General features: G+C 38.3%; 1 protein-coding gene across 4 annotated transcripts in view; it reads left to right on the plus strand.

Annotated features, from left to right (window-relative positions):
• The window catches only part of MKX (mohawk homeobox), a 64,034-nt gene extending 36,464 nt beyond the window's left edge, over nucleotides 1-27,570 (plus strand). For 3 of the 4 annotated variants that reach the window (XM_026483518.4, XM_057304657.1, XM_057304656.1), the window contains exons 6-7: nucleotides 24,894-24,927; nucleotides 25,033-27,570. In XM_026483518.4, the coding sequence (XP_026339303.1) occupies nucleotides 24,894-24,927; nucleotides 25,033-25,219 (221 nt within the window). In that variant the 3' untranslated portion in view covers nucleotides 25,220-27,570. The remainder of the gene's footprint in view (nucleotides 1-24,893; nucleotides 24,928-25,032) is intronic. The other variant, XM_044378562.3, reaches the window with a different exon arrangement.
• The last annotated feature ends 292 nt before the right edge of the window (nucleotides 27,571-27,862 follow it).

Genomic DNA, 27,862 nt, shown 5'->3' on the forward strand with positions numbered 1-27,862 from the left:
GAATTCACTATATCACTATGAGAGTTGAGGAATAGCTCATAGAGTGGTTCATGGGTTTATTTTATCTAGAGTCACTTAGAACTGTGCCATCCAATATGGTAGCCTCTAGTCACCTGAGGCCACTGAACACTTAAAATGTGACTAGTCCGAATTGAGATGTGTTTAAATGTATGGGGGGAAAAAAGCATGGAAAATATTTCATTAATTTTTTTATTGATTAGATGTTGAAATGGTAATATTTTGGCTATATTGAGATAAAGAAAATATTAAAATAATTTCATCTTTGGGATGCCTGGATGGCTCAGTCAGTTAAGCGTCCGACTCTTGATTTCAGCTCAGGTCATGATCTCAGAGTCATGAGATCGAGCCCCATGTCAGGCTCCGCGATGGACATCGAGCCTTGCTTGGTATTCTCTCCCTCCCTTTCCTTCTGCCCCTCCCCCAATCCCATCCTACCCCACTTGCATGCACACACACTCTCTCTCTAAAAAATTATATATATATATTATATATTAATTTAAAAAATTAAAAGATAAAATTATATATATATATTATTATATAATTTTATCTTTTAATTTTTTAAGTGTGTCTACTAGAAAATTAAAAATTGCTTATATGGTTTGCATGTGTGGCTCACATTGTGATTCTTTTGGACAAGAGTTCCTTAGTGGTTGTGGTAAGAGGCAAGTTAGGGAAAGAGCTTCTTATTACAACTTGCCAATGTCAAGGAAGAAGCATCAGGGAGAAGGAAGTCAAAGTTCTGTTTGGCTGAAAACTGGCTGATACACCTCCAGTCCCACTCCAGAAGAGCGGCAAATCCTACTCTTAAGGAAACCCTGCCATCTTCATGGTCACTCCTGCTTATGGCATAGAGCCACATCTGTATCAGCTCGCCTTTGTTTTGTTATTGTCACCAGAGCTGCCAGAAATCAGTGTGAAGAAAAGAACTAGTTTGTTGCCCTCATTAGACTATGACTTCCCTAAAATACAGATTCTGAAGGTGCAGTCTTTCATCCCCGCACGCAACAAGCTGGTCTGTAGTTTATTTTTGTGTGTGTTAAGGTATAAAGAAAATGCATAGATGAATGAATGACTAAATAAATGAATGGTGCACAAGAAAAATATAGGTTCAGGTAAAGGATCAAAGACTTTACGATGGTGAGTGGACCAAATCAGAGGAAAGCATGTGAAGTTGGAAGCAAAGTTTTTTCTACAACGAAGTGCAAAACACTCAGTAGGGCACACGAGTGGTCCCTGTCTTTATAGCCAACCTGTCTTCTAAGTGGTTGGCATACATGCCATACCAGCTGTTAAATACTTTAATACTCTCTGCTTGGAAGAATTAGGCTTAAAAAATTCTTTAAATCAATGAAGGGGGTTAGTTTCCCTCTTCATGGATAGATTGTAGGAGAAAATTATTTAGAAAATTTACAAAAGCTAACATTATCCACTTTTCCAGTTTTTTAAGGGTACAAAGTTGACCTTGGTTTGTTGCTGCTTATTTCTGACAGAATAACACACAGGCCAGTTTAACTTAATCTGCACATGTACGACATGAGTCACTGGGCTTTCAAATAGACATTTTTCTTATAGACTATAAGCTTCCATTTAGAAAAGCAGAGTTGGTTTTTTCTTAATCAATTTCTCTTGAAATTTCAAGTGAATTAACTAGAGGAAGATTTTAGAGTAGGGTGGGAAGAAAGTTCTATTTTTCACTGTCTTTGAAATTCAAAACTTAGTTTTGCAGAATTAACCCCTAGTTAGTGCCAATGGATGCCAACTACTGTGGCAAGTAATTGTCAGAGAGGGCAGAGGAACAGTGGTGTGGAAGCAGAGAAGGTGAGCCTCAAAATGGTTGAATTTGTATGTTCCTTTTACTTCTCTTCATGCGTGCTGGGACCGAGTCTTTGGCATCTTAGGCCTGCTTTCTTTAAGAAATACCTCACATCCACTGCTTTTTCCTTGGTTACCTCCCTGAGGGCCAACTTCCCTCAGTAGCACAATTCCCAGGACACATGGAAATACTTCCATCTTAATTTCTTTTAAAATCAAAAGAAAAATGAACATAATAGCAATGAATACGTAGCAAACATGGATTATATACATCTATACATTGATGTAGTCATAAAATATAATTTTAATATTTTTTAATGTAGGAAAGAGCATGCAAAGACAGAAGTACCTAGAGCATGCAAAAATCATAATGCAGCCCTGAGCCTACTGCTTAATTCCCTCGGGTAGTTCTTTATGCTTTCAGGCATGACTACTGTTTTGTAATCTGACAGTCTAGCATCCTAATAACATAATACGTTCTAACTTGATAAATTATTCTCTCTTCATCGGTTAGTGAGTCTGGTAACAAATAATCATTGAGAATCCTTTCTGCTATGCATTGGAGCTAAAACAATGAACATGACAGACAGCATATTGTGGGAGACAAGCACCGAACAAAGAAGTATGCCAAATACTACAAAGAAATACAGGATACTATAAATATGGAACGGAGGAATGTCATCTAAGTACATTTTTTAAATATTTAACTTTCAATGTACCCTTACAGAGATTCCTTAATATTAAAAAGCAAATGCGAATGTAAATTATTATTTTCCCTATTTTATATAAAAGTTAGACTATTCAACTCAACAACAAAAACCAACTCAATTAAAAATTGGGCAAAGGGGGGGTGCCTGGGTGGCGCAGTCGTTAAGCATCTGCCTTTGGCTCAGGGCGTGATCCCGGCGTTCCGGGATCGAGTCCCACATCGGGCTGCTCCACTGGGAGCCTGCTTCTTCCTCTCCCACTCCCCCTGCTGAGTTCCCTCTCTCGCTGGCTGTCTCTCTGTCACATAAATAAATAAAATCTTTAAAAAAAAAATTGGGCAAAGGACTTAAGACATTTCCCCATAGAAGATACACAAATGGACAATAAACACATGAAAAGATGCTCAACATTACTAATTATTAGAGAATTGCAAATCAAAACCAGAATGAGATACTGCTTCACATCCATTCGGATGGCTACTATTAAAAAAACAAAACAAAAACAAATTAACAAGTGTTGTCAAGGATGTGGAAAAATTGGAACCTTTGTACACTGCTGGTAGGAATATAAAATAGTGCAGCCGCTATAGAAAACAGTATGCTAGTTCCTCAGAAAAGCAAAAATAGAATTACCATATGATCCAGCAATTTCGCTCCTGGATATATGCAAAAGAACAGAAAACGGACTCGAACAGCTGTGTGTAACACCCACATTCATAGTAGCCTTGTTTACAATAGCCAAGAGGGGGAAGCCACGCAGTGTCTGCTGACAGATGAGTGGATAAAGAAAATGTGGTATATACATACAATGGAATAGTACTCAGCCTTAAGAAGGAAGGAAATTCTGACACATGCTACAAAATGGATGAACCTTAAAGACATTATTTTAAGTAAAATAAGACAGTCACAAAATTTCATTCTCCCTGTGTGTATATATATTCATATTCTTTTTGCTACGGGACTCTCTTGTAGATAACGTTTTATTAATTTGAAGAACACTTTATGGAGAAGGGAGATACTTGTGAATAAAAAATATTTTGTCTCGATTAACTATGTATGTTCTGATTTTCCTTTTGATTTTTCCCCATGTAGCCTTTTTAAAAATGTAATTATATTTAATAATCTTTCTCTGTATGGCTTCTAGATTTTAAGTGCTAGAACTCACTCCCTTACTTCACAACTTTAAAGGGGGCGTCACAAGTTTTCTTCTGATATTTCTATGGGTCTCAATTTTTACCTTCAATCTTTAATCTATTTGGAATGCATCTTCGTTTGACATATGGTATCAGATGATGTGAAAAATATATTCAACTTTTTTTTCCCACGTAGCTACTCAGTTATCCTAATACCGCTTAGTGATCGATCCTTCTCCTTCTTCCCTGGTGGAAAGAAACCACATTTTATTTTATTTTTTTATTATGTTCATATAGCCACTGTATAGTACATCATTAGTTTTAATAAACCACATTTTAAACTGAGCCTATCTTATCATTCTATTCTCCACTACTGACTTCTGTTTTTACTCATGTCCCAGTCCCACACTGTTTTAATTATTGAGCCTTTAGAATATGTTTAATAGCTGGCTGTGTTTATTCTCATTCATTTTTTTTCATAGTTTTTCTAGCTATTGTTGCTTGATTATTTTTCCGTATTAATTTTAGGATCAACTTGCCTACTAAAAAAATCATTTTGTTAGTTTTCTTGGAATTGTGTTATATTTACAAATTAATTACAGAAAATTGATATCTTTAGGATGTAGAATCATCTTATCCAAAAGCTTGGTATGTCTGTCCACGTCTTCTTTTGAGGCCATTAGTAGGGTTCTAAAATGTTCTAAATAGGTCTTGCATATTTCTTGTTAAACTTAGTTGAAGGTATTTTATCTTTTTGCTGTTTTATTGTTGTAAGTAGAATCCTTTCTTCCATCACATTTTTCTAACTAGTTGTTTTTTATATGAGAATGCCATTGATTTCTATATGTTAATATTATACGCTGCTACCACCATAAATTTGCTTAATTATTTTTGGCAGTTTTTTAGTTGACTTCCTTGTGTTTTCTAGTAACAGGACGTGCAAACAGTGATGGCTTTACCTCCTGTTGAAATTTTTGCCATGAGTTCTTTCCCTGGCTTATTGCATTGACTTGTACCTCCACGTACAGTGTTAAATAATAGTGATGACAGAGCACATTCTTATCTTGCTTCTGACCTTCATGGCAACACTTCTAGTTTTCTGCCATCATGCACGATGCTGGCTTTTGCTTTTCAATCCATGACTTCAAATTATGGCTTTAGATTTTGAAGATCTGGGTTCAGATATTTTTCTCTCTACCACTAACTAACTGAAAAACATTAGATAAGTCATCTAACTTCTCTGACTTATTTCCATATATGTAAAATGAGGGAAAGAAAATTACCCACCTCTCAGAGCTGTTGATAACAGTCTTGAAAGCCCTTGACAGGCTGTGCGATATGAATGTCCCTTGCTATTCCTGTTTCCTCCTGTAGAGAATGCTTCCCTACACAACTCTTTTCAGAATTGTAAAACTGGATTTCCCTTTGTGGCTCCGAGCCCTTTTTGTAATTCCATTCACAACACAGTTTCTACATATATTCCAAGGTTGGAAAGAAAATGTGCTTTTTGAACGATGAGCAAATTCCTTTGCTGACATTTAACCAAAATGTATTCCAAACCTGAAGCTTTTTGGAAGGCTAAGAAAATGTTGGTCACCTTCTTGTAAAAAAGTGAAATAAAAAATGTTTATGTACCTCAGCACTTCCTGACTGAGCTGGAAGTGAGTGCACTGAGGTGGTGTTATTTTGTGGTGTTTCAGTTCTGGGAAAAATGAAACCAAAAAATATAGGAAATTTTTCAAGATTTTTGGTTGTGAAAGCTTTCCTTTTTTTTTCTTCTTCCAACTTTGGTTAACACTGAGAGAGCCATATGAACTTGATTCAACTACATATCTTCTGCGAGCTAATTCCCATCAAGTGATCCGCTAAATAACATTTTCTTCCGTGTTAAATTCTGTGTTTTAGAGCGTGAACTGTGTGTCTGGAGATGCCATTCCTTTCTTAGACATAACATTGCTGCCTGATAGCCCTGACTGAACTTCAGATAATTTGTGCATATAGGGTTTTTGTATTCCTTTTTTAAAATGAGCTTCTGTACTAGTTTTTGTGCAGGGTTATGTCTTGATCCAATCTAATAAGATTGGTAAATTTACTTTTCCTTTGTAAGAAATCCCCCAGCAACTGGCTCCATACCTTAAAGGGTTTTCATTACTTTAATATATCAACCGGTCCCACAGCCCCATGCTCAGAAAGTAGACTGTGTGGTCATCTGTTTGTCCCCCATGTTTTCTAACACCACTTACCTTCCTCTTTGAGGCAGCCGTCACAGGACCGCGGAATCAAGCTGTGAAAGTAATTTCTTTCGAGCAGCAACAGCCTTCCTCACTGGGCTTGCTGTCTCACCAGTGACTTGGGCATGTGGCTGGGCTTCAGCAGAAAATTTCATACTCTTTCATTTTCCTGGATTCAGTTCTCTGACTACATGTCGAATCTGAGGAATCTGCCCTTTCTAGAATGACTGCGGATGCAGTTTTACATTAAAAGCTAATGAGGCCTACATGTATGCTCTTGCAGAGACTGGTATGAGCAGGACACTAGTCTCCGGCACATGTCATGGATTTGTTTGCTGACCTTAAAGGCACGTACATTTGAAAACATATTCATATATATATATATATATATATATATATATATACCTAAAACCATCTTTTATAGATCTCAATGTCAGTAAGAGAAAACAATGGGGGAATGTGGCATAAGGTACATGGATCAGTTCAGTTGTTTAGAGGGAAAGGCTTTCGGAAATCTTTGCTTATTAAATATAAGTGACAGTTGCTAGAACAGCAACAGTGCCATCCTTTACGTTAGTTCACTTTACAGAGTGCTTATCAAAGCAAATTCAGTAAATTAGAATAAAGGCCACCCTGGAAAGCATTAAAGGAATCAGTCAAAAACTAACCCTTTTACAGATGTGGTCTGAACTGGTAAAGTGACCTGGCACAGCAGAATAGTCATGGCTCCCTTCACAGAGCACCACCACTCCGAATGAAGGGCTCCGTCGCTAAGTTAATTCAATAATAAAACAAGACTCAGGGTTGAAAATATATTCATTTCCATGGAGGAAAACTCATAATTCTTCACATTAAGCTGAGTAACCCAGAAAGTGACAGCATGTGTTCCATTTATCATTTTTCTCATTAGATAAACTTCAGAAGACAGAACCACCTCCCCCTCATTCACTACTGTGTTACCAGCTGTTAGCAAAATGCAGTAAAGATCTGTTGATTGATTGGTTTATTGATTGATAGCTGGGGAATATAATAAGTACTTCCACCTTTGAAACAATCTCAGTTTGGAGAGGAAAGTATGTGTATCTCTTATTATGTAAATACAACAACAAGCAAAGTAAATATGATGGGCCAGAATCAATTTTTTGGTAATCAGGAACAGACTGTATGCTGTGGAAATGGTTTACATTACTCCAAAAGCAAAATTTTGCATTTAGTGTAAGATATGGTGGTAAAACATTGAGCTTTTGCTTTCTACCGATAGTGTAAACATTACTCCAAGATGCAGTCTCTGGAAATAATTTAGTTAACTCTTATTTTTATATGCATGTTCTGTTCTGGAGACTTGTTGCAAAAATTGATGGAAAGTTATTTTCTTTAAGTGACAGTTTGTTTACAGAAATTCCTTGAAATCTTGATGGTTATTGAAAAGGCTGAAATAAATGTTGCCTCAAACTGCCTGTTGCAGAACTACCCCACACCTTCCAAACCAGTACCATGCTTTGTTAGTAAATCACCTAAAATCCATAAAGGTCATGGAGACTGCTCCCTTTGTAAAATGAAATATTTATGTTTCATTCCCAAAACATATTGTGGATCATTTTGGTGTTTTAAGTTGAAGGTACAAAGTAAATTATTCCAAAATTATGGAGGCCAAATGTCATTCTCTCCAAAAGTTTGTGTAATATCTATTTATCTGTGGGCAGATGACTGCACAGCATAATCAGAGGCAGACTTTGTCATGTTAAGTCTAAGTAAACACAGCTGAACATGAGCAAGTTGGACTACAAGGTTTTTTTGAGCTTTGCCAACAGCATATGACCTTGGAGAATGCTGCTTTTTTACTACAATCTGCTTTCAATGGAAAAAAAAAAAAAAAGAATTCTTTTCGTTTTGAATTAACAAGTGGTGATTAGAAGCTTGTTATGTTCTAATTTTTAGATGCCAGACGAATGAACATCATCAGTCACCCAACAAAAAGCTACCTTCGTGAGGGAATTATTCCTCGCCAGGGAGCTGAATATAAACTGCGAGGGTGGAAGCCAATTACATGGGGCTTCTTTCTAAAAGGAAATCTTTTTGTGTTTATTTGTATTTTGTTCTTTGTCCTTCTGCCATTTCAACAGATTAAAATTGTGGTTCCAGATGCCACTAGAAAACGAACTTTATTGATTTATCCGTTCTTTAAGAAGCACCTGTCCTCAATAGCAAAGAAACTTTGTGTTGTCATTACTTTCAGTTTTCAGGAGAAGCTCTCATTAACTGCTTTAAGCTTTCTACAAGTCCCTTTTTACCTTTTTTTTTTTTTTTAGCAAGTTTCGTTTCAGTCACCTAATACCTTCCTCTTTTAGCCTAGTATGGGGTCCAATATTACATTTTTTTTAAGGGCACTTTGTGGCTAAAATAAGTTCCTATTAAATATTTCATGTCAAAAAGTGGACTTTAAGTGAGAACTTTGGTAAAAGATGGATTACTGGAGATTTGTCTTGAAACGTCTAGCTTTTCAATATTCTCAGACTGGCGAGCGGCCAGATAGGTCCTCTGCTCTTCCCGTTCCTTCACTTAAGGAAACTATTTTTTCCCCTTCACCCTTGGGTGTACATTTCCTTCTCAGAGCAATGCAGTGTGTATTAAGGGTGTGTGACTAATAAAGATCTTTAAATAATTCATCTTTCAAGACTTTGGTATTTTACACTTTTTTAAATCACGTTGAATAATATTAACGGAGCATATGGGAAAATATTTAGATCTATCACTAAAATATTACTCCGTAGTGAGATTCATATAAGACCCATCTGTATTTATTTGTATACCTGCTTTTCCTATATGCTGATGAATTTCCGTGTTAAAATAAATGCTTTGAGGAGCAAATATCAAAAAATTTCTAAAAGTAATTCAGAAACAGTCTGCTCTTTATGTTAAGGGTGGTGTCATACATCTCTAAGAGTACATCAACGTCCACACTTGAAGGTCCTCAAACACCTCAGACTCTGTACATGTCAGAATCACTCATTGTGGCCTGCCTCCACCAAAGGGAAATTTGTTTTTCTTCCTTTTTTCCCTCACTCAGAGAATGTCACCACTGCCCACCCGTCATCCTAGGCAGAAATTTAAGGGGCAACTTAGTCTCCTGCCTCCCATCCCTGCACCCATCTAGTCATTCAACAAGACTGCCCCCTTATCTCTCAAATCTTGGCTCGCCATCTCCACTGTTCCCTCCTTAATCCCAGGACTCCTCGTTTCTGCCTTAGGTCCCTGCCATGATCCCACCTGGCTCCTCCTAGTCTTCCACTAGGGCAAGAGGGAGCTTTCTAAGATCCACATCTGATCATACCACTGCTAAATATCTTCTGCTTGCTTCCCATACCTTGCAGGACCGAGTTCCCACTCCTTACCTTGCACACGAAACCATAAACCCCTCGGTGCCTGGCCTCTGCTAATCTCTCTTGGTTTATTTCGCAACTGCCCTGTCACACACCTCATTCATTTCGGCTACGCCAAAAAGTTTCCCAAAGGAGCTGTACCATGTCATGACATTGTGCTTTCACACAGTCAGCCGTTCCCTTTCCTTGGGATGCTTCTCCGCACCTTCTTCACCTGAGTAACTCCTGCTTATCTTTACCCCAGGCCTGTGCTTTCCCATCTTTTCCAGGACTTGGCACTCAGATAATGATAACATTGGCTGGACATGCTGGCATGAGTGCGGGAGGCTGCTTGCAGCTGGAAGCAACTGCCCAGAGCCTCTGCCTGCTGCTCAGGAATATCTTCTCCTTTCAGGACCCCCACCCGCTGCCCTTGCCTTTGCTCCCTCCCACAGTACTTCCCATAAGGAGCTGTTGTCATTTCTCTATCAAAGTGTGAGTTGCTTAGGGACGAGATGCATTTGTGATTTGTATTTCTAGGGCCTACCACATTTGCCTGTCATATAAGATGCGGTCAGTTATGTTTGCTGTGTGACCCATGGACTTGTGAATAAGTAAATAAAGACAACTTGGAGAAGAACAAATTCTGTTGCACTTAAAATTCAAAGGTCTGGCTTCTAGTACTAGTCCTGTTGTTTACTAACAATTTGGCCTTGGACCTGTCAGTCTTTTTTTCTGAGTCTCAATTTCCATATTGTAAAATGGGGGAAATGATAGGTGTATACAAAAAGGAAATGAGGTAAATTACACACTTATGACTTGCAAATGTTCAATAAATATTATCATCATCTGAATTGTGTTAACTTGACCTAGCCCTTAATTATGCCCCAAAACAGGCAGGGAGGGTTTGGGGGGATGAAATGATATATGTAAAGATACTTTTCCATTTAACACAAAAAGATAATTCGGTTTTCACCCGGATAAGTTCGGACTCACTGTAATGTAGTTGTACATTCTCAATCTAAGTGCCAGCCATCCAAAGATGGCAAAAAAATCTTTCAAGAGAAAATAAGTATTTCTCCCACTCTGCCATGCAGTGGGAAGAACTTTTTAAAAATTATCAGTCTCTTTGTAAAATATCAGGAGTATTTAAAATAATCTATACATCCTTGCTCCAGTCAATCAAGAATTTAAGGAAATCACATACAGTTGTTTAAGATGAAGCCGTGATACAGTTAAGGTCTTTTAAATATGATTTAAGTCGTTATTTTATTCCTTGTGAAAAGGACAGGTATACCAGTTAGTTAGATCTTCATAGAAAATTCTTAATAACAAATATTAGAGAAGTAGCTTATAAGAATTGGGAATTTCCGAAGCTGTTTCCCCAAATTCAAGCGCTATATTCTATCTGGAGTAAGGGCCTTCACATGTAAAACTTTCTCCAAGCATTTAAGAGTAAACAGTCCAACATACCTATATGATTGCGTGGGTGACACATGTGTGCCAATAGCTATGACATGTCCAATAGCTATGACATGTGCCAGCCCCAAAATGAGCAGCAAAAGACCAGTTGCTGACATAATCCTGGAATTCGCCTTGGTATGCTCATTCTCAGTCTCACCAAAGATTCGGTCCTCATTATTTTGCATATTATGGCTACCAAGCAACAGAAGTGATATTCTCCAAGCCATTGCAAAACCGAAGCCTTCATAACATGCAGTCTTGCTCCTGTGAGAATTCTCCACACTCGTGCATCATAGACATAACATGGCTGCCCTTGACCCAGCTTAGATAATTCAAATACAAAAGCTATTTGGGATTGTTGTGTTATTTGTTATCTGCTCCACTTCAGGGTAAATCTTCCACATTCGTTAAAGGTTGCTGCCACTACACAGTATTTCCAATTGTGGAATAATTGTAGCTGCTGTGTATTGAGGATTACTGGGTGCCTTGTGTCTTATAGTGATTATTTCTAATTTCTAGAATAGTCCTCATTGTTCAATATTTTTGGTATCTATTTTACAGATGAAAAAAATGAGGCTCAGAGAGATTAGGTAACTTGCCACATGCTAATGTGTAGCAGAGCTGGGATTCAGACCCCAAGCTCTCTGCTTCCAAATCTACTCTCTTTCCAGTGTACCTTACTCTTGGGGGAATCGAGTGTGGTTAAGTGAATGTACCCTTCACAGTTTGCACTGATTAGCAGAGAACAGGTGTACTCAATTCATGATAAACCAAAACAAAGACACGAAGCCCATTAAAAGCAGCTGGAGGAATTGAGTAACTAATTGTTTATTCTCTCTGTGCCTCAAAGACTGCTAAAATTAGCTTGGAATTCCACTTGAAAAATTCTTCAATTAATCATAAACTCTGACTCCCGTTTCTAAAGCAACTTTTGATAGATGTTTCCAACACTTGCCCCATGAAACGCCCATTACTTCCTCTTTTCTTCAGTGTAAAAACAATCTCTTTTCTATTTCTGGGCCCACTTTCTGCTTTTCCTAGCCATGCCAATTTTTATTATTATAAGGATTAGTTGTGTGAATAATTAATTAAATGCATTTTCACCTAGGGCTCATTATCACTGCTCATCTTTCATTTCTTTATTCTTCTCCTAGGAGCTCCTATAAGTCAACTGAAATACAGATTTCTTGCTTCTTTCACTGTGAGAGTATTGGCCATCTTCTTGTCCAAGTGAGAATCAATATATTATGTTGTCTAATAAACTATCCTATAGAATGGCTTTTATAAACCTCCTAACGTAGGCTGAAAATCAACTGGATAATGTATCCAGCTACTTCAAGTTTGGAAAATAAGAGAAATACTTTTTCTAAAAAGCCTTGCTGGCCAACTCCACCTTTTCCCCTCCTATTCTCGTCTTACTGCTGCCCCGAAGCCTGAAACAATGGCTCACTTCTTCATGTGTGTTTTGTAATGTCTTGTGTTCAGCTCCCTTTGTGGGTGGCCTGGGAAGGATGGTTACTCCTCCTATGCTCAGTAGATGCCCTCAGCTCCCATATGTGAACTGTATGCATAACAGAGAGTGGTGCGCTCATGCTGGGCATTAACTGGGTGTGCGTCTAAGTAGACAGACATCTGAAATAATAGAAGATGTCATGAACAGTGGTGCTGTGGCACTTTTCTAGGGTCAGGGCCCTTCACAGCTCTTGGTTTCTTGTGAAAAACTAGTCTGCCCCTGAATGCCGACCCCTCTTGGCTTCCACCTCCTGAGTGTGGAAAAGCGACTAGAACTACCACATCCTGTTAGGAAGGGGAGAGAGCTACTTACCTACAAGAGCTTGGGACTCTTATAAGGAATGTATGGTTTTCCTGGCAATTATTAGCCTTCCTTACTCCCACCCCCGAAAAGGATGATTTTTTTTTTTTTTTTTTTTTTTGCTTTCATGATGAAAATGTATAGCTTATTATGAGAGCCAGGCTCTTTTATATAATACTTTGATTCAAGGCAATAATTACTATCTTTTTCTCATTGCTGATTCACAATCTATTTCTGGATGTCTGGAGAGAATTTAGAATTAGAGAATTTAATTTTTAAATTATTTTTGAGAATGTATAGTGTATTCCATCACCAGAAACAAAAATGTGAATAAGTGCATCTAGTTTGTTCTGGAAATGTAACTTTTGCTCTCTTTTCCTTTTTGCACAGCCTTCTGCCTTTTCCCTCCCTTTCTCTCTTTTGTTTAAAATTGGCTTATATTACTGATTGTTAAAATAGTACATTTCTTTCCAATGTCTCAAAAAGTATGGGAAATGGTAGAAAATAGAAGAGCAGAGGATTACTTTTAGCCTGGAAAAAGTATTAGGTTCATTGTTCCTTTCTCCAAATAAATAATTTTTTAATGACTAAAATAAATGTTTTCTTTTTTATTTTTAAGGTGCCTTATTTACTTATAACAGCATATGACACTTATAAGACAATATGTATGGCAGCTGCTTGCATTTAAATATATTTAAATCATGAAAACATGCCATTCTTTTGTGTTTACATTTTCATGAAATGGCTTTGCAAGAATTTTTCTGTATATTATACTTGTTCTCTCCTTCTTTCCTGGTAGTCATTGAGCTCTGGTGTTTTGTTTTGTTTTGTTTTGTTTTGTTTTGTTTTGTTTGACGCATGATTAGTTGCATGAATAAGGGTGCTTGCTTTCTCTTTATCATTTCTTTGTTTCTGCGCTTAAGTACTATATTTTTAATATCTTTTGATGCTCACAGAAGTACCCTTCCTGAATATTACATTTTTTTTAATATTACATTTCTTAAGCCCTGGTGTGGGATCTTATTATTTTAGAATTGCTACATCTAATTTGGTAGGCCGTTGGCAGTGGTGGTCTCAGCATAGAATGAGTCTGTGTGCTCTGGGAAAAGAACATTATCAGCCCACCCTCCTGCAGACACCCAGCCAAGAGTTGTTCTCAGTTCTCAGCCTGCCCATCGACCATTAGGTGGCTTTGAGGTGATCACAGTTAGGACTTTGGTTCTCTTCAATCCTTTGGTCCAAGATGCTCTGACATTCTGCCACTGTTTAAGAGCCATTGGCAGGCCTGGACAGAACCCTCTCAATCCTTCTTCACAACTGTATTCAACATCATGACCACTGCATTCAATTTTAGAGATTTTGGCCTTGGTGGTGACCTACTTTTTGCATGGTGGTTCTGTACCCCATATTCCTTGTTCTTCTTTAGAGATCATATAGCTCCAGCTATGTCTCAGGGCTGCTGTAAAAATAACATTAAAAATAGCCAAAAACTGTTTGTAAAACCTCATCACCATGTTGCTGTATAATAAAACAATGCTCTGTTCTTTTTGAGGCAGGCCTGAATAAAACATTCTACTAAGGGCAGCAGAAACTAAGTTTACTTTAGTTTAAAAAAGCTTGTTATCCTACCCTAGAAAGAAGAAATTCTATGTTAGGTTGAATAATTAGTTTTTGATGACCCCATGTGGATTACTATCTGTCACCCTATTTTCCCAAAGGAAAGATTAAAAAAATACAAGAGTTTCAAAAATAAAAGGCCCACCATCACAGCAATATAGAGCTGGGCCAATATGTTTATTTTCAAAACAAAAAACACAGATCTTATAACAGTATATTGTTACCATCACTGTTCCAATTAGAAGGAGGATGATTTGATTATTCTGAAGTATTCTGTAATATATTACAGTGAAAATCTTGGGTTTCTTTATTCTCCAGTTTGTATTTATAATGACTGTCCCTGAATTATATAATATATTAAAAATTATAATAACTGGGGAAAAGCAATGCAAGTAAAGTGAAATGTTTTATCCTCCCCAAAAAAGACATTTTTAGTGGTATTATATTCATGTTTCAGCAAAAAGACAATGGAAAGTATCTCTGAAGCCCATTTCTGAACAATATTTTGCAACAATAATGTTATATCTCCTATTCACATGAAGGTAGACTCAAGAACTTGGTTTGTTAAATACAGCCTTGTTATTTGACCCTTGTTGGAATACTAAGAATCCATAATGATTTTTGAAACATACTGAAGAAATTCTGCCTTATGCTGCAACACTGGAGTGAACCCCCAGGAATTCCAGCACTAAACACAACCACTTCTGAATGTTCCACAGCAGTTTTTCCGTGGGGGCAACCCTTTCCCCATCTACATTAGAGCACCTGGGGAGCTCATTCAAAGGCACATTCCTTAGCAACTCTGTGACCTACAGAATCACAGTCTGAGATGGGATCCAGGAGCCTGCCCTTTTGAGAAGTTCCCCTGTGTACGTTATTCTCCTCTCTACAGCATTTCAAGAAGATGGGTTAGAGGCTAGGGTGTGATAGCGGGAACCTCACATGAGGCCAGCATCTCTGTGGCACTTGGAGCAGCCCCTGTGACTGGTGAAGGATGACTGACAACGTTGCTTCTTTACTTCAGGAATCGCAACACCATAGCCTTTACTATGGGCCAGGCACCGTTCCAAGAGTTCAACACTCACCACCTCGTTTAGCCCTCACAGCAACCCAGGGAAGTAGGTGTTACTGTTGTCCCCATTCTGTAGGGAAGACACGTAGATGCAGAGTGCATAAATATCCTGCCCAAGTGAATTGGCTATTTGGATACATCCTGTGCTTCTACAAATTATGGTACAAGAAGATGGTTGTTGATTTATAAAATGTTTTTGTTTTGCCTCCAAACAGATCAGCTTGTTACTATTCAGCCATTTGTCCCGCATCTTTTTTTTCCTGGATGTCTCTTGTATTCTAAATTTAGGCGATAACAGTGGATTAGAATCTCTACACTATTGGAATTTAATAAATGCTTTGGGATGTAGATTCCTGGACAAAATTTAAAGTGGATACCTCTGACAAGATTTAAATGAGGGGGGAAGGGAGATTTAGTATGCCCTTGACCCAAAGGGTCATCAGAAGACCTTTGGACTAGGAGTACTCTGAGACCTCCAGCAGCAACCAAGTCCCCAGAAGGCATTTTATCTCCCCTTTACACCTAGTTCCTTTTTAAAGTTTGCATGCCCTTCAATATCATCAGCAAAAATCTTCCCAGTCTTCATTTCAAAGCCCCTCCCCAACCTACTTTAGACTTTAAATGACTGTTTCTGAGATGAAAAGCAGAAAATCACAGAACCTTTAAATGTAGAAATGTGTGAACATAGAATGCTGACATGCCAAGTACAGTTTTAACACTTTAAGTGTATTAAGAACATTGAAATGTATTTGAAAAGTAGAAGGACTGGAAATCCTGTTCATCTTATGTCTAAAATATGTTTCTTTTCTATTAATAAATACAGCAGATGAACTGTGAGTAGAGAAGCTGTCATTTCCTACTCCTCGGAAAGATCCAAGAAGTTTGTGAGCGTCATCTCTTTTATTGTGTCATTTCTGGTGTTAATGCAGTCAGACAGGTTTAACAGCAAGGTCTCCTCGTCTCAAGTGCCATTTCTGGAGATGGTAATTTGAGGAATTTGAAAAGCATGGCAAAAATGTGAGCCAACTCAAAGATACACTACGGTTCATATATCAAAGGAAAAATACTTTTTGATGGTTTTTCAGAGATACTGAAGAGCTTGAAAATACATAGATGGAGCCAGACTCTCCAGCCAGTTTCTAGGTTATTACAAATGCATATTTTTCCATTTCTTGTTGCTGAAGAAGGACATATTAATACTTCATAACCTAACACTATACAGATATATATTCATTAAACAAGTCAACCTTCTAGAAAGGTAGGGTAGCGACTATAAAACCCATCTCAGGAGAATGAGTTCTGGTGCTATTGAAGAACTTAGGGGATGACTATCGATATCAACTTTGGGCCAAAATTAAGGTTTAGCTAAGAATTGGTAAGTCCATCCAGTTTTCAAAACTAGTAGCCCAACTGACATGCAAAAGGAGCGCTTTTATAAACAATTAATGCTCCTTGCAACACACAGACACACACAGAAGTTATTCATGCATAGTTAGGAAGTCATTTTCTGAGACTTTGGCTGGAAACCTAGCTTTCATGGATGAAACATTCTGGGTAACATCTCCAATATTCCCCTTGAGAAAAATGAAGTAACGAAATCCATTAGACACTTAAAGTTTGCAGCTCTTCTTTCATGTGGCTCCAGTATTCTTTGTCTTGGCCTGTTGTGATAGTTTGGCACAGAAGAGCATCAGAAAAGCCATTTTGTCCTTCAGGATGATAGATTCTGCACACTTAATCCATTAATCTGAGATGATGGGCTTTGCCCAGAGTTGAAATATTTTGTTCTTACATAATGGTTTTCTTATTAAATCTCTGAACAATACTAATTTTTCTGGTGACTATATTCAACCCCATAGTCTAGATGTAAAAAGTAAAGTGAGATAGGAGGTTAATTTTTTTTTTTAATTTTACGACGGTTCATATAGTGCTTGGTATACATGCTCAAGTTCTCTTCTGTTTTAGAAAATATTTAATCACGTGGTGGTCCTCAGAAGAAGCGTATTATTATAGTACCATTAGCCCCATTATGTAGGTGAGAAAGTTAAAGTCAAGCAGCTTGTCAGCTGTCAAACAGATAGTAATTGGTGGAGCAGGGGTCCAACTCCTGCTGTCTGGTTCCAGGGTCTGGGCTCCAACCATTGCACTAGGCTGCCTCTGTGTCTCATACCAGACCACCCTCGTAGTTAATAACGATGAGCTAAGAACAGAAATGAGAATATTTAACATTTCCAGACCCCCTTTCTGGTCACTCACCAACAATTTCCTCCCCACAGACTGCGTTCTAATTTTCAAAGTGAAGTTTCAGACTGAAAGTTTTAGACTTTGGGAAGGTGGAGCCTTTGAGATCACAGAGGAGCAATCTTGGTAGATGGGATCATGCAGAACAACTTAGCATCAAGAATATTTAATGTATTTAGTGAAAAAGATTGAAAGTGAAGTAGAGCCATTATAACTGGGTGGTACTCTGCTTGTTTGAAAAGTTACTTTCAAGTAATAAATCCCGCTTCCTACGCCTTTAGTCCTCCAGCCTAGATTGATGAGGTCGGAGTACCTGTGCATTTTACAGTAACAAAGGTACCACCTGGAATTCACAAGGAGCCATTAGTCTCAAGGTCTTATGCTCTGCCTAATAAGGAAAGCCATCAAGCCCACTACTCCCTAACTGTTAGGGAGCCAAGCAACACTTTCACAGGTTTGCACACACACATGGGTACTGCTGGCACAATAAAGATGTTCTATCGTTGTTAATGGAAATATAACCTATCCCGAAAGCTTTGAGATGTCAGCTTACCCCCACCCTGACCAAGGAGCTCTTCGCTATTGGTCCAGAAGAGAGGGGTGTGGTTTCTAATTTTTATTTCCTGGCAGGAGTTAGAGGAGATGATGCATTGACAGAGAGGCAGCCGAAGGTGGGGATCCTGTGGATCCAGGACATCTGGGCATCATTAGCCATAGTGAGGGGCCAGCCCACATGAGAGGTAGCAGGAAGGAAAAGAATCTTTGGCCAGATGGTCGAAGTCATGGCTGGAGGAAACACTGGCTTAATTTTTGGAAAAGATTTTTCTTCAAACTCTGAAATGATTTTGGAAGCCACTCATTCTTTTAGGCCTCGGGATAAATAATTGAGCTAGTATATTGCAAAAAGGAAAAAAAAAATACTAACTCTGTCCATGAATATGAGGTGGGTTTCATTTATAATTCTTACTATTCAGAAAGCCTGAAAACTCTACCCCCAACCACCGTCTCCAGGCTGTCAAACCTCGGGCTCCAGTAACACTTCGCAAGCAGTGTCCTTGGTACTCAACAGGCTCACATGCAGTCTTCCTGCCATGCTGAAGTTTTAAAGTAGAACTCACTTTTGGTTGTAGTGGAACTTGAAGAAGCAGTTCCGTCATCAACAAATATGTGTTGCAGGTTGTTGGGTACTTTTTTCCTTCGTGCTGGGGCAAACATCACTTAGAATGATTTATCGTTACTCATTCAGAAGCTCTGACTACCCCAAAGAGAGGCTAACCACAAAAATTTCCTCTAAAAGTGATGCAGCCACAGCTGTCTAGGAGTTATTGAGCAGTAATTCACTTTGTGCAATGGAAGAGTGATTATAAGGATATCACGTCTGTTAAAATGTCAATCCAATTAAAGCATGGGAGACAGCTCAAGAGAGCTTAGAGTCCCTATTCTGTGATTTGGACAGATTTTTTAATATATATATTATAGATCAAATCAGCAGGAAAAAAAGCCTCTTTTTGCATCTCTGTGGTCTAAAATACTAACAGAAAGAACAGAAAAGGTGCTTAATAGATTTTTAATAGGTTGTCATTCGACGGGCTTTCTGTGTCAACAGTACATTAAGCCTTGTCATGGTCTTCAAAGGTGGCTTTATCGACAGAGACCACTCGAATAATTGAATGCCATAGTTAAAAACATGACCTTCAGAGTCGGCTGACGTGGAGCTGAGACTCACCACCCCCATTGCCAAACTGAGTCCTTTGCGAGTTTCTGGACCCCTCTAAGCTGCAGTGTCATTTGGAAATAAGGCCCATGGTGCTATTTCACAGGGTTATTGTAAGCATTTAACTAGATAACATTTTAGAGTGCCTGGCATAAGAATAAGCATCCAATCAATGTTAGTAATTGTTATTTTAAAGATAACCCCTTCTCCTAACATTTGAGTCTCTCAATATTCAAGTTTAAACTGGATGAAGCTGGATTTTGAATTCTTCCAATCTGTTTATATTTCACAGGCAAAAACCACTGCCACATGGTAGATTACTCTCTTATTTATTAACAAGATTACTATCTTATTTATTAATAAGGCAAAAGTAGAGGTTCAGTGGAAAAAGCAAACATGTATAGAATGACCCCATTTTTGAAAACATGTATAAACTTGCTTGGAAAGCCATATATTCAAAGAATATACTAGTTATCCCTAAACTTCCTTTATTTTCTCTTTTATACTTTTCCCCAGATTTTCTACAGTGAACCTGTATGACTTTCTTAGAGAAACACACCATATGCTATTTTTAAAAGGAAAGTGTTGAGTCACAGTGGAACCAATCTGTAGGTGTGTGTGACCCCCGCCTGGACCCAGTATGTAGGGAAGTAAAGATAGAGACTGTGGAGCGGGGAGCAGGGAGACCCAGGGATCGCTCCGTCCATTTGGGATAAGGTCCTGTAGATTTAGAGCCGTCGGCGTTTCATAATCGTCAGAGAGGTTTTCCATCTGCCCGGTTTGCCAGAGTCTTGTTCTTTATCTCAACTCTTCCAAGTATGTAAATAACTCCAGAAACTGATCTGGTATCCTGGGGGCTCTTGGGACCTCTGAGATCAGAAGCACACCAACCCCTGGCTGTCCACATCAGCTGTCCCCAGTGATGGCCCCAAACGGACACAGTGGGAGGGGGCACAGTTGTCAAGCATCTGGAACTCTGACTCACTCCATTTCAATTTAGGGAAATATGTAGTCCATGATTTTCAGATTATTTAATTTTTTTAAATTCTCATATTCTTTATTTACATTTCAGTGATGTGATTTACTGCTCCACATTTGTGGAATATTTTTAAACATTCCTAACTTTAGGGCTTATTGATTAAATTTGAAAAAAAATCTCAGAGAAACAGATTTGGCCATATTTTCGTCTCTTTTTATGACCGTAACTCTTACTTCAGGAATATATATCAGAACTAATACGTTTCTAAATTGCATTTATCAAAGTCGAGTGGACACTTTGCCCACAGAGCTTGGTGCTTACACATCTCGGATTGCAATAGAAGTGGTTTTCAGTATAATTGTTTCTCTACGTAACTTTATAAGGAAACACATGTCCAAACTGAGGATAGCCCCACTTTAAGTTTCAACATGGTTTGGGTTTTACGGCATCCAAGATTTTCCTAACTACGCACCTCTTTTTTTTCCTTTCCTTTTCTTTTTTGGTCTTAAAACACGCTCTTTTGGCTGGTTCAGTAGGTTGTTCCTGCCAACCAGTTGCTTTTATGGTAATTGACAGCGTAGCTGATTTTTGGAACCTTAGAATCTAAAAAGGCATTTTAGCCCAGACTTCGGAGAGGCCGAGCCAAGCTACTTGCAGAGTGAGAGATACAGCTGAGCTGAATGTAGGGCAGTCAGACCCTAAGTCTGTGCATGTTAATTACCAGCAGTGAAACGTCTACTCTGGCTCACTTAAGATTTCTGTCTTTTCAGCAGCATTCAGAATCCTTCCTTCCCCTGTCCGATTGTGACAGGATGCCACTCTTGGACAGGAGCCCGTGAGACGACCTGTCTGCAGTGGGCAGAAGTGGTGTGAGCCCCCTGAGCACTGGTGTTGGGTCAGTAGACCCACCACACCTATCTATTGGCTGAAAAGACACAAAATACTTGAATCAGATAAGAGCCAGCAAGTTTACACTTCAAAAGAAAAAAGCAGAAGAAAAAAACATCTTCACATTTAATAGAGTCACTTCATATAATGAGTAGATTGTACATTTTCTGAGTTCCCCTCAAATGATATCAGTTCCCTAAAATAGCTGGGGTATTTCCCCAGATTTCATCTCAGCAAAAGGACTAGAAAAACAATCTTCCCAAGCCACCAGAACTGTATTGTCATTTGCTTTCCTACAAAAGCACAAATGTTTCAGAGTAAAAGGACCCCTGTTTGCTATCTTCCTTCTGTGAGTTCTTCTGGGAACTAGAACACACTGCCCTGCAGGAGATGGCTCTTGGACGCATAATATCCTAGTGACACCGGGCAACCCACCAATAACAGTAATAGAAAAAACATGCCCTTCTAACACCAATTTATGTTTTGAACCAAAAGCACCCTGGACACAGAGACTCTCCCCTCCCCCGCCCCCCCACCCTAAATAGTAGTAAGTCACCTCCTTCTTGTTGGTTTGAAATGTTTGACATTGAGCTTTGTTACACACTGTTTTCGCATTGCTATTGATAGAGAAGCAGAAGGTCTCTTCTATTCATTACTTTTTATGAAGACCTTTTTCTGTTGCTGGGAGAAGAACCTGAATCCATACCTAAGGACACTGAACGTACCCATCAGCTTTAGAAATAAAATGCAGGATGCAGTCTTTTGAATGCTGCTGGGGACATTGTTGGAATTCGTGAAACTAATTAAGAATACCCAACGGGGATTGGAATCTATGTTTTACACTTAAAAGGTATTTTCACAGGCACCAAACTGTAACACACGTACACCCAGAGAGTAGGCAGAATTTTATAATTGCACAGCTGGCTGTAGTAAGCTGGTTTCTCAGTGGAACAAGTTCAGGGAGGCAGCCACAGCGAGTGCTAGCAGCCTCTAGCCATTGACTGGCTGCAGGACATCCAAGTTCATTCTTCCTCTTAAAGAGAAGCTCTCCGTGGACCTTAAGAGTGAATTACATGTTCTCCTTTTGCATGCAGGCTCCGCTCATTTATGGCATTTCTGGGTTCTGTAACCCATTACATATTTGATAGCCACAGGCTTCCTTCTGTGAGGTAATCACTCTTGGGTTGACCGTTCAGGTAGGGAATCCGACTCGGGTCCCCTTTGAATATGTGAGGCTGCTTTGTTTGTAAGCCAGGGCATCAGTTACATGGTCTTTTCTAAATTATGTTTTGTTATTTCCCTAATGTTATTTAAGCTTCATGGAACTTATTCTGCTTTTGCCAAGTCTTTCCATTGAATAAATATCTCCATAACCTATTGCTTCACTTTGGCAACAGAATTGTTGCAATTTGTGGGCAAAATTGAGCAAAGGCTTAACTCTTTTTTTTTTTTCTCTGTAAAATATCCAATGTTGCTGGCTTTCCTCCTCCTAAACAAAGGCCTTGACTTGGTCTCTGTTTTGGTAGTGCCTTGTCTCTGTCATTCCTGAGTAGAGATTTACAGATAGTAGTACGAAACAAAGAATGACTTAACAGACATAACAGAGACATGCTGTCCACGTACAGAGTCACTAATATGGAATAAGCTAAGACACAAAGTGCTTAGAATAGTTCCAGGCCCATAGGAAGTGATCTGTAAACTAGAATTATTGGAGTTCTGTGAATTAAAAATTGTCATCCTCTTCCTTCAATTACGTAAGTAATTGTATAGTTCCAAAAATACCAAAAGCAGCAGAAATATAGCTGAGCATCCAGGCCAACTTAGAAGGGACCAGAAGATCTAGAAGGTGACCATCTAGCTGCTAACAGATGGAGCTATTTCCCCAAAGGATCCCTAAATGAAAGGAGATCAAAGAAAGGGACTAATGTTTGTTGTTCTGTTTTGGGCCAGACACATAGCATCTCATTTATTCCTCATAACAACCTTGTCATTTATGCACTACGTGTTTTTGTTTTGTTTGCTTGCCTTCTTTCTTTTCTTTTCTTTTCTTTTTTTTTTTTTTTTAAGCTCCCGGGGTCCCTGGGAAGGGTTGTACAAGGAGCCCATAGTGACCCATTATTGTCCCCAGGTCCACACCAGGAGGCCTGACTCGGGAGACACTAACAGGTTTTCCTAATTCTTTTCCTTCCTAGAGGACACAGGAGTTTAGCTGCCTCATCTCCATGGACATATAATCATTTTCTCTTGACCATATCTTCCTTGGAAAATTTTACCCTGGAAAATTTACCGTATTATGATCATGTTGAGTCCTATTCTCAAGTCCCATTACTGTCCTAGAGCCCAGAACTGGAAAATTATGCTGCCTGGCCTTACTAGCCTTGAGCATTGCAGAGGGGAAAAAAAAAAATGCCCTCAAAAATATTGGGTTGGGGGAGGTAAAACAAAGGGAGAGGATGGAGGGCAGGAAAAGACAGCTTTCCAAAAGCCATAGAACCAGAAGGCCTTGAGTAAATATTGTGCTTTTCATGTTTCCTGTGTAGGGCAAAGTGCCTCATTTTGTAACTACTTGGTAATATTTATTGTTGTTGATGATGGTGGTGGTGGTGGTGGTGGTTGTGACTTAGCCTAGTTTTGGAGTCTCATAGGCTGATGGGGAGTCCCAATCCCGTTCCTTTGTCCCCACTTCCCATGCCATGCTAGCAGATCCTCTTTACCCTCTGTACATTTTCTGTCCAGCACGTCTATTTTTGTGTTCCCAATACCATATTCTTTTAGCCTCAAAGCTACCTAGGGAGATTTAATCAAGATCAATAGTTCATTTCATCTTTCTTGATATTGATATTTGCATTGGTAGACATCAGTACCCGAGAGAGGGAGGAAATCTACACCAAAAGAGAGAGTGCATAAGCAAAGCTCACACCGTAATGCTCATTTCCTGCAGCATGAGGGGTTCCTTTGCAGCTAGAAAACTGGTGCCTGCTTATTCCAATATGGCCAAAGTCCTGTGCTGCTGCATTGAATCGGTCACTCATTTGCTAGCTAGCCAGAGGGAGCTATTTGTCAGTCCTTTTTCCGAGATGAAGGTTCGATTCCCATGAAGTCATAGAATATTGAATCAGAGGCATTCTGAAATTCTAGGAACTCCCTTATTTTATAGTTGAGGAAACTGCATCCCAGACTGTGGGAGCATCATAGCCTGTCCAGAGATGCACAGGAGGTGAGTGGAGGGGTGAGACCAGAACCTGGCCTCAGGAAGAGTTAGTGTTCTTGTCCCTCTGGAAGAGTTAACCTTCTGTTTGCCTCCTCATGAAAAGGCCCAATTTCTCAGAATAAATCAACGTCAGAGTTTTGTTTATTTATGGAAGCTATTTTGTATTTTTTATTTCCTGTTCTCATCTTATTCCTGCTTCTTTGCAAAGAGATTTCTTTTGTGCCTTAATTTAAACTACTTTATCTTGGTAAAAAGAAAAAAAATTAACTGATTTTCAACCAGATTTCCTGATGAGCTTCTATTCCTGGTCATTAATGATGCAACTCCGGAGATCAAAAAATAAAGAAAAGGGGCGCCTGGGTGGCTCAGTCGGTTAAGCTTCTGCCTTCAGCTCAGGTCGTGATCCCAGCGTCCTAGGATGGAGCCCAGCCCTGCATCGGGCTCCCTGTTTGGCAGGGAGCCTGCTTCTCCCTCTCTGGCTCCCCCGTGCTTGTGTTCCCTCTCTCACTGTCTCTCTCTGTCGAATGAATAAATAAAAGCTTTTTAAAAAAATTTAAATTAAAAAAAATTTTTTTAAACAAAAAAACAAAGAAGAAAAGAAAAATAATTGAATATTTGCTTGTTTTTACAGACGCTCTGGAAAATGGATCCAATAAGGGCGACAGGTGAGAAATATGTTTTTATCCGCCGTTGTGCTTTCCACTGATGCCATTTTCTGTGTACATTGCAGTGCCTTTGATCGTTTTCTTTCTTTTTTTGCTTAAATCCAGTGCAGCCAACAGGAAGGGACCAAGCAAGGATGACACGTACTGGAAGGAGATTAATGCAGCTATGGCCTTAACGAATCTTGCACAGGGCAAAGACACACTGCAGGGAACTACCAGCTGCATCATCCAGAAGTCGTCCCATATAGCAGAAGTAAAGACCGTCAAAGTGCCACTGGCCCAGCAGTTTTAAGGGTTTGTTGCTTTTCAGACCAACGGCTGTTCTTCACGTCAGTGTTTTCCCATAAATCCTCCTCCTAAGAGCCGAAGCAGAAGTGAAAATGACTCCCTTTCGAACCTCTTCTTGTTTTTAATTATCCTAAATATATCATTTAGTTGCTTCTATAAAAGACATATAAATTATAAAAACCTCACTTTAATCAAAAATAGTAACTTATTTTATGTTACTCAAACTATGCATCAAGTGTCTGCATTGCCATTACAGTAAGTGCCTTGCTTCCCCAAACTCAGCAACAACGTGGGCATAGTGGAGCTGCTATGCCTCAAACGACAGCACCACAACGCTTGTTAGTCTGTGTGTGTCCCTCCAGATGGGCCCGTAACCATTCCAGGACTAAAACCACGATCGCTGAAAGCCCTCACAATGTATTCAGTAATTCACATGTTGAAACTTGGAAATCTATTCAGCCCAAATGAAACATTCCTCTAAAAAAAACTTCTGCAGCCTTTAAAGTTGTTCAGCATGCTTTTCAGAGTGACAGTGAGAATTTCATGCATGCATCTTGCCTGCCTATCTGACACACTACAAAGTTCCAAAATGAAAGGAGCGGCGATCACGTAATATGTACACGTAAGAAGAATCCCAGTGCACACGTGGTGATCTGAAAAACTTTTTCCAAGCATTGCTGGAAAATACCACAATGCCCTTTTAGAATTAATTTGGATTTTCTTTTTCTTAAGTTTCGCTGAAGTTTTTAAAAATTTTATTATGTAAATGACTCAAAATGTTCCCGTGTAGAACTAAACCTATAGTTTAGTTTTCACACGTAATCCTGTTTGCATTAGAGTTCAGTGCTTTTTGTGATGGAAACTTTTTCATATGGAATGGTTAAAAAACCGTTTAGTTGGTTCATTTCAAATTCTAATTGCTGATGGACAATTTGCATTGCAACGAGAACAAGACAATGAAAGAAATGTATCTCTATGTGAATATACATACACACTCATAAAATTGGTTTTTAAATTTAAAACATATGGAAAACAAAACATGGACAGTCTTTGAATTTTGCCAAGTAGGACATTTAAAGTAAGAATTAAGTGAAATCGTGCATTAAAAGAAAGAACACTTTGTTTCTAAATTAGACTATCATTGAGTGAGAATAATCAATATCAAGAAAGAAGAGTATAGTTTTCAATCAAACAATAATATTCTAATCAGCTTGGGGAGACTTGAAACTTGAATAAACAGTGGAGATGCCAAATATAACAGAGTATATGTGCTACAGAGAAGTAAAAAGGATTTGACTCTCTTATGGTGGGATGTTTTTTCTGGGTATGTAATCTATTTTGTAATTTTTTTTTTAAACTGGAAAGCTTTTTTGTGAGTGTGAATGAGAGCCAGTAGTGCAGCCATGTGGTGATATTTTTCTTTATTTTGCAAAACGCTTTTAAAACCAAAGGCTGCTCTAGTTGATATGCGGACAGTATCAATCTTGATATGAATTGTAGGACACTTTTTTCATGTAACATAGCATTTGGGGATTGGGTTTATTTAGTGTAATGAAAATAATTTGATATAAAAATATTTTGTATATATATATTTTTACTTTGTTTTCTAAATTGCTGTTTGCAGTAACAGTAAGTGCAAAGCAAGATATGTTAAGTTATGACTGTATGATCAGATGAAGTATGAGTTCTTTTGGTTTACATCCTTAAACAGACACAGATCCATTCTAAAAACTTCGGAATCTTTATAAATTAATTTTGTCAAAATGTGATCATGTCAAAGAAAACTAAGGACAAGTACTTCACTCTTTTTCATACTATTATAAGTTATTCTGGTATTAAATATTTTAATAAAATTGATTTTGTTTGACGTATTTCAGTTAGATGAATAGATGCTGGTTGTTTTTTATTTGAGTTAGTCATAATTCATTTTTGCCATCTTTTTAAAAATAATCAGCAAATTTGTTCTATGTTATAAACTATGGATGAAAAGCCAATATAGCAGAGCTTTCACATGATTTTTTTTTTAAATACCAAAGCTTGGAATCTGGCCTATAAACACATCAAGAAGATTTTATAATTAGCACATCCTTGGCAATATCTCCAATTGCAATTACTTTTAATTTATTTTTTCTTTTGCTGCTTTAACATTTTCTGGAAATTAAAGTCCCCCCAATCCTTTTAAAGAATCTTGAACAATGCTGAGCCAGCAGCTAAGAATCTAACTCATAATTTATGTTGTAGAGAAATAGAATTACCTCTATTCTTTGTTTTGCCATATGTAATCATTTTAATAAAATTAATAACTGCCAGGAGTTCTTGACAGATTGAAAATAAAAGTTAATTTCTAGACCTCAATGATCATATGAATTTTGTTTTCCTTTGAGAGTTGACCAGGTGGAGAAAGAAGTAGAACAGAAGGGTCCATTATATGCTGCAAGTCTCTTTAGGTTGGTAAGGGATATGATATGGGAGCACTGCATTTGTATTAGGTTTGATTTTCATCACCTTAGACCACCAACCTACCTTTAAGAGCCGAGGAAAAGAGAGTATGATGCTAACTGTTAAAATGCGTAACTTTAAAATGAACATTTTCACTAAATACCTTCTTTCAGTAGCTAACACAACAAGCATTATTCCTGTGTGTTAT

This window comes from Ursus arctos, unplaced genomic scaffold, assembly GCF_023065955.2.
Source record: "Ursus arctos isolate Adak ecotype North America unplaced genomic scaffold, UrsArc2.0 scaffold_30, whole genome shotgun sequence".
NCBI classification, from domain to species: domain Eukaryota; kingdom Metazoa; phylum Chordata; class Mammalia; order Carnivora; family Ursidae; genus Ursus; species Ursus arctos.